This window comes from Lipophrys pholis (genome assembly GCF_963383615.2).
Source record: "Lipophrys pholis genome assembly, chromosome: 2".
Classification (NCBI taxonomy): domain Eukaryota; kingdom Metazoa; phylum Chordata; class Actinopteri; order Blenniiformes; family Blenniidae; genus Lipophrys; species Lipophrys pholis.
In genome coordinates this window covers 13,521,580-13,531,124 of record NC_137636.1, presented here as the reverse complement: position 1 = coordinate 13,531,124, position 9,545 = coordinate 13,521,580, and the positions used below count along the sequence as shown (strand labels likewise).

Sequence of the window (9,545 nt, the reverse complement as noted above, 5' to 3'; positions counted from 1 at the left end):
CATACATTTCATGACCAATTCATCTCATGTAAACACTGTACCAATGACAAGGAACAGACTGCCGGTATAAAACCCAAACTACACCACTGAAATATTATTTTTAATTATAATGAAAGTAGTGCTATTATACTGTATTAGCGGTAATAAAAACTGATTATTTTGGGTTTCACCAGATATCCTTTGCAGAGTACAGACCCTTCTCTTTTTACACAATTGATTACAGATTTGATTGAAATAGAAAACTTGATTTCTGATTTGCATAAATCGATATATAAATATACATATGCCTAATTGAGTGATAACACACAGAGTTCAGTGTTTATAATCAGGTCAAGTCTGAGAGGGCGTTCGATTTACTCTTCGGCGTTTCTCCTTATCGTTTCACTCGTACGAGGTTTCATAAGAATCATCAAATATACCAAGCTTGACCAATTTATTCATCTGATATAAAATTTGTCATAAAAAAAAGTTAAGAAATCAATTTTTTTTTTTTTTTTAATTAGGTCGCAATTCGTAACATTGTCAGACTGTCACCGCCCATCCACCGGGCTTCCCGAGTGTATTTTTTGAACGCATCCAGCCCGGATCTGTGTGCGGAAGCACGCGGCCGCCATCTCTGGAAACTACAAGTCAGCTGCCGATTGGCTGTTTATCGGTTAGCTTCATGGCTAACGTCGTCGGGAGTGTTTAGGGAACGCTTCACCTCTCCGTGAACTCTTAAAACGACCTTGCACTGTAGGAAAAGATGAAGCGTGTGTCTGTGGCCGACGCTCTTTGCGTGCTCTGTTTTGTGCTGCTGAGTCAAGTCACAGCGAAGGTAAGCTAATGCTAACGTTAACGGCTGGCGTCAGCCTGACCACGGTGCTGAAAGCTCGTTAAACCACATTATTCATCCTGTTAAAAAATAAAAAAGCTTATTGAGCGATGATCTTCTTCGTTTAAAACCCATATGTCTGATATCTATTGGCCAGTGATCTGAATCATATTTGACGTAATCGGTGGTAAAACATTACCGGTGTCCTTCCAGCTGTGATGTTGTGAAACTATTTATTTTGCTTTTACGTCTTCAAAGTAAACAAAACGTGAATGTCACTACTCCTCTGAGGACTGTTTGTTCTCACTTTCTATGTCGAGTGAAAAAAATGCCGTGAGCTTGTGCAGTGAAGCTGACATAATGTTTAACTAAGCAATGTTATGATCCAGTAGTTGGGTTGCAGCCAGTCATTTAACAATTTTCTCTTTTAATCTTTTACATTTGAAGACAAATTATGAATCCATGGGTATCAGTGTCATAGCGAACCAGTGTCATGTTTGGTCTGTCCTCTGTCCAGACTCAGAGATTGAGATTTTGTTCTCCTGCAGTATCTTATATTCTTGTTTAACCAGTGACAGCTGGATACCAGAGCAGCTTACTTTATCAGTTTATTATCAGAGAATGTGGTCACCACGTTAAGTTCCTTCAGTATCCTATGCAGCACAATACATAGAACAACTGAAATGGTTTAGGAACTGCTGCTTTCTCATATTAAAAACATGTTTTTGAATGTCTTCACCAATGTTTTCTTCCATGTATTATCAGGTATGAAACAATTTTTTTCATCAAACTACTCTCTGATTTCTGGCCAGTTGTTGGTTTGTACTGCACTTTAAGACTATGATGCAGAGGAAACATCAAAGTGCACATTTGCTTCTAATTTGAAAGTATCCTTGTCAGTAGAAGCCTTAATGTGTGAAAGTGGTACCATCAAATATTGACCTGAACTTTAGCCCAAGGTGTAGAATGTCTACAGAAACGTTAACACCAAACCGAGCTTCTTATATGATAGAAATGTAAGCACTAAATCTAATACACAGATACACTCATACAAAGGCTTTAGCTTCAAGGTTCAATTCCTTCAACAAACAAACTCTGATAAATGTGTTGTTTTTGTTTCAGAACTCTGAAGACATCCGTTGTAAATGCATCTGTCCACCATACAGAGACATCGAGGGGCAGATTTACAAACAGAATGTGTCTCTCAAAGACTGGTATGTTTAGAAAAGCCTCACAGTTCCTTGAATTGTAGAAACTGTCAAGAGTTCCTTCTGACTAATGGCATGGTAATCTTATTTTCTTTCCAGTAACTGTCTCCACGTAGTTGAACCGATGCCGGTGGATGGAAAAGATGTGGAAGCGTACTGTCTACGCTGTGAGTGTAAATATGAGGAGAGGAGCTCCGGAACCATCAAGGTAAGAAGATATAGCAGAAGATGTACCCGATGATTCGATATAACATCTTAGAAAACTCAGCATAGATCTTCTGTGGATGTAGTCTGCTTCATGGGCGCACACGCACAGATAATTACGTTAAAATCAGGGTTGATTGTGGTTTTAAAAAAAATAAAAAATAAAAAGAAGAGCTTTTCGGTAGCTGATTATCTGTTTCAGCTTTACTTGTTTTATTTTCTCTGAGTATTTTGCATACGTCACTTGAAATCTGTGTGTAATAATGAATCACGTTCTCTCTCTAGGTTACCATCATAATGTACCTCTCCATTTTGGGCCTGCTGCTGCTCTACATGGTCTACTTGACTCTCCTGGAGCCCATTTTGAAAAGGCGTCTGTTTGGACACTCGCAGCTCATCCAAAGCGATGATGATGTCGGGGTTAGTGTTCCTCCTTATTTTACCGCATTGTATCCGAGGGTGTGAGGCTGTTTTACAAAGGGGTCAAGGTAACTCAGTTTTCCCCGTAAACAAGTTTAATGTGCCTGTTAATACCCACTCGTAAAGATTGACGTGGAGAGTTTCCCAGTGTGGGTAAAAGTCAGCAAAGTTACATGATGATCCTGCCGCGTTTATTATGTGTCTGTCTGTGTGTGCGTTTGTGTCTGTGTGTATTAAAGCCTGAGCAGCCACAGCGTGATCAATGCTCTCAGACAAACTCTATCATTTTTACACTTCCATTACCGTTAATCACTTTCACAACACTGAAAAATGAAATTCAGGGTTTTGTCAGTATGTAGACACCAGATCCTTTACATTGCAAAGATCTGCATTATCATACCTGTGGCAGTGCTGCAGTGGGATGAGATCACGGCCTAAACAGGTCCACCGTTACAACAGAACTCCTTTTTATAAAGCGTTTCTATAAATCAAAGGAATCTTAGAGCAGGAATGAGAGAGTTTGTATTTATAATCAAATTCATACAGGATATTTGTTTTTTGATGTGTTCTCACAACACATCTTGATCGGATCATGTCATGTTGCTTGATTTGCACAGAGCAGCATTTGTTTTTTGTTTCACTTGGAACAGTTTTCACACTTTGTATTGAGTCTTGATTCAAGTTAAAGTTGGAGGAGAAATGAAAAAAAACACCAAAAAAACATCTTTTCTTTAGTCGGGTTGACTTTGCGCTCATGTGGATGTTTCTAAAATCGGCTTAAAAAATGCAATCAAAGTGCGAGATGAAGAGCTTAAATACTTCTACAACATGGCTGTGTGCTGGACTACAGGCAATACATCCCAGACTGGTGTGTTGGCATCCGTGCCAACCGGGGACTCTCCAACGGCAAAGAAAACCCACAAACCTTTTCAGTGACTAAAGATTGAGGGGAATTCCTCTTGTACGCTCATTGTTTACGAACTGCTTAAAAAATACGTCCCAGTCTGCAGTCTCGCCACTAGAGGTCTCTAAACTGTACAGAGTAGTCTCTCCATCATCCTCTGCAACTGTTCAAGCCTGTTCATGACATTTGTTCACTCTTTTTTTTTTTATATCATCATCTCTTCTTAGTATTCTTGATGCATCAGTGCTAGTTTATATATGGGAAAAATAAAGTGTCCCATCGTCGGCAAACTTTCTGTGGAATCTTCTCAACGATTAGTATAATATCTTCTTAACTTTCTGTCAAACATTTTTGTTGTTGTTCCTAACTAAACGCTGGATGTGCGTGTAAAATTGAGCCTTTAAGCCTTTCTGAGTAGGACACTGTTTGGATATTAAGCTAAAGGAAACAGTGGCTGGCTTTGCCTCGAGGAAGAGGAGGAGGAGGAGGAGGAGGAGGGGGTCTGCAGCTGGCTTTGCTGAGCTTTCTGAGTTCAGACCAGAGGAAGTATTACGAGTGCTTTCCTTGGGAGAAAAACTGTAGCTGTATAAAATGTGAGTTGAGAAGAAATCGGCATTAAAACCTGTGCTTTGGTTCGTGGTGATTGAAGGAGTTGGTCGTGGTGCTGTATGATCCAATCCGTCGTGAAGCCTGCGCGTGAAATAAAATGTCATATTTGTATTACAGCAGGTTTTCTGGCAGTGATACTGTGACATTAATTGTGGAGGAAAGGATGGGCCAGTAATGTTTACTCGATCTTTGATAGGATAAGCCGTCTCACTGATGATTCTCAAACTGCACGATTTCCAGCAGTGGATTTACCGAGCCTCTTCGTCTTGCATTCATCAAAGTCTGTGGGCAGTTTTTAGATTTCAGCAATGGGGGAAAAAAAAGACTAACATTTAGTGTGAATTCACATAAATCACATTATTATTTTGTCTGTTGGTTGGAAATTAAAGTTAAGAAAACTTTTTTGGTTTTGCGAGATTTAAAAGCTTGAATCTGGCCTCTTTAGTGTGACGGTCTGAGATCCATCTGCCTCGTCTGGGTGTGGTCAGGTTGCCTTTTCAGAGGAGTTGCTAGATTAAAAAAAATAAAGCTGAAATAGACTATACTTGAAAGTCAGTTGTCTCATATTGTGTCCTTTTTGACACGTCCCATGTGGTTGGACTCCACTGCTGAATTGGTTAAAGAAAATATTTATGGACGGTTTCAAAATGACGACGTCGCACTTAAAATTGGGTGTATGTGAGAAGATTAGTTTAATATCATTTCATCGTGTGTTGTTTTTTTTGTCCCCAGGACCAGCAGCCTTTTGCCAACGCTCACAACGTCCTGTCCCGCTCACACTCTCGACCCAACATGCTGAACAAAGTGGAGCACGCCCAGCAGCGCTGGAGGAGGCAGGTCCAGGAGCAGAGGAAATCTGTGTTCGACCGCCATGTTGTTCTCAGTTAGAACACCCTGCAGGTGACCGGTGGGGCAACAAACAAAACGACAAAACAAAACTGGAAGAAAAACAAACAAAAAAAAAAAAAAACAAACACCCCACTGTGACCGATCCTTGAGTTTTTATCGCTTCTTTTCTCTCATTTGTGGTTTTAAAAACTCGTCACGTGATGCATCCGAGGTGAACGCGGAGAAATGTGGACGTTTAGAGCGGAGGTTCCTGGCAGACGCACAATCGAAGCTGGAAACCGGCCGTCAGTCTGCAGGCAGCACACGAGATTACAGTGAATTCATTTTTGCACAACGTTGAATAAGCAGGCAACAAAAAAAAAAGAAGAAGAAAGAAAGCAGAATTTACCCTTTGACCAATAAATGTGAGTCATCTCAGTCCATAGATCACAAATCTTTAAACTATAGATCTCAGAGTAAATGTTTGACGCTGCTCGTCATAACTGGAGGGTGTTTTCCCATCAACTACTGTGCTCCTCTCTGTAAAATAGACATCGCTCAGCCTTCTTTTGAAAACGCACGTGTTGTTATAAACCTTTTTCTAACTGTTTTCAAAGCTTCATCCCTAGCCACGGCGGTCCGATGTCTCCCGACCGCTGTGAAACATTGTCATCTCTTCAATCTCCTTTTTTGAAAGTAGTTTCAATTCACCTCGTCAAAGAAACTGATGCAATTTTCCTGGTGATGTCGGTAAATTCTAGCCGTGCTATTGATTCTCATCTGTTAATGTCGAAATGGCAGCGCTCGTCCACTGCCCGACAACGGTAACATGCTGTCTCTTCTCTTCTGTGGTTTTTCTAACGTTAGTCCACGATCAGTCACTGTTGTGTTGAGAGGCGGCAGTGGTTTGGCAGAGTGCTGTTATTCTGAGCACAAAGGAGCTTCTTCGCTTTATGTTTGGGTTGTGTACAATGCAGTGAGTGACTGGGAACTACTGCTGGGAGACCTTTGGAAGTGTTCTTAACTATTGTATATGTGGTACCTTTTAACTTTGAAATAAATATGTAATATTTGTGACCCTTTCATGTGCAGTGTGATTAATGACTTATTTCTATTACGTTACGTTCAATATACATGTTTACTAATATATTAGTGTTTTTTTTTTGTTTTTTTTTGCTGCAGGCAAATGTCTATTCACATGAATTCATATTTCCTTCACAATCAATCAACGTATATGTATTAAAAAGTAATTGTGGATGAATGAGCATTAGCTGTAGTGGAAAGAACTTGTTAGCACTTATTAGGGTTGGAGGAAATATGAGGAAACCTGACAACAGAAAAAAAGCTTTTCAGCCAATATGGGGTCGCAGTGGCCGAGGTTGACCAAGTCGTCTTCCAATTCAAAAGTTGGAGGGTCAACCCACATATTGCTTTGTGTCCTTGGTGACGTCACACCAATGGTGTCTGAACACCCTCAGTGACGGCTGTTGTTATTGGCCTGTGTGAGTGTGTTATGTAATTATCACAGATCAGGCATGTTTAGACTGATCGTACAGTAAACTGCATCTGACAGGGACCCTGCAAAGAGATTTGTTAGATTTGAAATATGCTGGAGTTCGATTGTCAGGAGAAAGTACGCACAAAATTGCCCCGCGCATGAAACACCACACACAAACAGAGACACAGTCGAGTCACTCACTTTCCCATAAATGAGCAATAATTTGTGCACCAGACCACAGACAGATTTAGCGAAACAGGTATTTTCTGTATGAACGTGGAAAGTTTTCTCCCTCGTTCCACCGAGGATCTGCTCACCAAGGCTGAAAGACCAAATCTATTTCAGATCCTTGTGTTGATTGTGGATTTATTGAGGTTCAATTTGCTTATTTCTTTAGTTTTCAATATTCACTTTTTATTTGTTGTACTTTTTGGATCAGGTCTGGCGGCTTCACGTCTGTGCTGACTTCACTGTGTGTCTCATTTGAGTCACAACTCTGGTTGTTTGATTTGCCATTTTCATAATTGTATTTGTTTATGGTTGCTTGCTTGTTAAGTTTGATTACTTGTTCATTTTGGACTATTATGCACAACTTTATCACTGTATCATCTTGCCATGATAATTGTCAAATCATATTCCCCATGCGAGTGTGTCAGTTATTTGTGTACATAATGATTTTTTTTTTTTAGCTTTTTAAAGGAAAATAATTGTACAAGTTGTCTTTGGGGACTTTTATGACATTTTCGGCTGGTGTGCAGTTATGTAATAGAACTCCAGGAGGAAATGCAAACTTCCTACAAAGAGAGCCCATTTGGGACATGAACCATGGATTTACTCATTAAAGAGTGTGTGTGCAGGAAAACCACTACACCATTCTGCGACCCAGTACACCTGACGGGTTTCTCATATGGGGGAGAAAATGGGATTCAGCTGGTTCTTTTTGGACAAGTCATTTCCTACCAGGACTTCTCACACAATAAATCTAGAAATAAACCAACCCACATGATCATTTATTGCTGATTTCACACCCCAAGTTTTTTTTTTTCTTTCTTTGATTTAAATCTCATAAAAACCCCAAACAAACCTGCTCGGGGAAGGTAAAAATGTGATTAAAATCTGTCAAAAGCTGCCTTGACTTCTTGCACTTCTCAGTAAAAGTTTGATCACACTGACCATCTTCTTTTCATTTCACTGAGTGATTTCCATACAGCTGCGTCATCGTTTCCTGTGCACTCCACTTTTTTTCCTTTTTTGTTCCACTCCTCATTGCATGCAGTTGTACGGAGGAGACTATTTTTCCCCCAGAAAAAAAAAAAAAAACAAAAAAAAAAACCCTCTCAGTTTTCAGGCTGCACAGACAGAAAGCGACAGACTCTGTTCAACAATGGAGCACTGACCAAACCCTGCAACATCTGAGACACACAGGTAGGATTTCTGCTCCAAATCCATCAATCATCTGAATACAAGAGAAATCTTTACTTAAAAAAGAGAAGTTCTTTTAAAGAAAAGTTGTCAGTGTTTGTTGCGTATCCAGAGCGTTTTGCTGGAGTGAGGATGACACCGTGAATGAGCATTTTTCAGTGTCTGTGACCTCATTAACATGAGCGAGGAGGAAGTTTCTGTGGGACTGACTTTGATCGATCTGGCTTGACTTGTCTCATGTTTAGGAGGCGAAGTCGATCGCCTTTGGTCTGCTGCTGTACTTGCATGTGTTCACCCACAGGGGGCGCCTCAGCCTTTGAATTTGATCAATCTAATAATCAATAGCTATTTGCACTTACTGTGGCTTTAATTTCTACCTTATGCACTAACGTGTCTCCCTTTTCTGTCTTTTTTCAGACATGTAACTCTGAGTTAGAGTCACAGTTTAGTTGTGTTTTAGTGTCATTACAGTAACTTATATTCAGCGTCTGGAGACTGAAAGAACACAGAGTCTTTACATCAGCATGTGGTGATGGGGACGTTCCTTTTGTCTCTAAATAAGAGGCAAGTGACACACACACACACACACACACACACACACACACACACACACACACACACACACACACACACACACACACACACACACACACACACACTGATGTTGTGGCTGCTGTGCGGTGAAAAGCTGAAATGCCTCGAGATAAAGGAATGTCCTTGTGCTAAACAGAATATTGTGAAACTGAAGCTGCAGTGACTCGGAGAGTTTTTATAGAAACAGCAACACGGTGTGACTTGTGAAACTTTGAGGTCTCAGACAAAACATTCCAGCTCATCATCAGAACCTGCACTTTAAAGACTGAGTTATCATCCAACAGTTTTGATCTTAACCAAAGAGGAATAATGAATTCGACAGGTTTCTTTCCCCCTAAAAATGGAGCTCAACTGTCACAAGAGGATTAAAATGTCCTCAAACATAAAACTATGTTCTTTCTGATCAACCACAGGCACGCTGCAGTATCACAGTTTTACAAAGTTTCACCCATCACCTGCCCACTTATATTTATATCTGTTCAAGTCTGCATTGGTCCCGGATTCCTTCCTGTGTGGAGATTGCATGTTCTTCTTGCATGTCTGTTGGTTTTCTCCAGGTACTCTGGTTTCCTCACACGGCATTCCAAGTTAATTGGTGGTTTGGATTTAGTCATAGTTGCATATTTGGATTTTTTTTTTTTGCGTATCCAAATGAATGATCGGAAATAGTCAACAACCACTGGAAACATAATCAAATAGGCATGCTCCACATTGAGATAGAGGCTGTTATATTCAGCACCTCAGCGTTCAGGAAAAAAACATGATTCATGCAGTTTGCGTGAAAAAGAAACCTGCTCGAGCGCATAAAACTATACAAATGCTCCTTTTCCAGTTTTCTTGGAGGAATGTAGAAAATCTGAGGACTGTACCAGACGTGTAACAATATTCTCTCTGCGGAGCTGTGGTGACACTGTTTACATGTCGCGTGTGCACAATGTGCGAGTCCTCATATTATAATGTCAGATACTCTAAAGAGGACACCTCCAGCTGATTTCTTCAGTTTTGAAGAGGAAAGGATGTCTTCACATGTCATATCTTCTCCCC

The 9,545-nt window shown here is 40.3% G+C and overlaps 2 protein-coding genes across 3 annotated transcripts in view; both read left to right on the top strand.

Annotated features, from left to right (window-relative positions):
• The first annotated feature begins 578 nt into the window (after positions 1-578).
• On the top strand, positions 579-6,070 carry tmem9b (TMEM9 domain family, member B). The gene is made up of 5 exons (XM_080458194.1): positions 579-817; positions 1,937-2,028; positions 2,122-2,230; positions 2,512-2,646; positions 4,892-6,070. Exons 1-5 carry the CDS (start codon positions 746-748, stop codon positions 5,045-5,047), a joined length of 564 nt encoding a protein of 187 aa, XP_080314320.1. The 5' UTR covers positions 579-745; the 3' UTR covers positions 5,048-6,070.
• A 1,675-nt stretch (positions 6,071-7,745) lies between these two features.
• dennd2b (DENN domain containing 2B) overlaps positions 7,746-9,545 on the top strand; it is a 48,771-nt gene continuing 46,971 nt past the window's right edge. The window contains exons 1-2 of one of the 2 annotated variants that reach the window (XM_080458186.1): positions 7,814-7,910; positions 8,325-8,471. The gene's annotated coding sequence lies outside the window, so the exon portion shown is untranslated. Of the gene's footprint in view, positions 7,911-8,324; positions 8,472-9,545 lie in introns of both variants that reach the window. The other variant, XM_080458185.1, reaches the window with a different exon arrangement.

What these genes read in the sequence shown, in the direction of transcription:
- tmem9b (XM_080458194.1), top strand. Translation starts at nt 746, where the DNA reads ATGAAGCGTGTGTCTGTGGCCGACGCTCTTTGCGTGCTCTGTTTTGTG. An exon ending in TGAGTCAAGTCACAGCGAAG is followed by an intron (nt 818 to 1,936) that starts GTAAGCTAATGC and finishes TTTTTGTTTCAG; the next exon opens with AACTCTGAAGACATCCGTTG. An exon ending in AATGTGTCTCTCAAAGACTG is followed by an intron (nt 2,029 to 2,121) that starts GTATGTTTAGAA and finishes TTTTCTTTCCAG; the next exon opens with TAACTGTCTCCACGTAGTTG.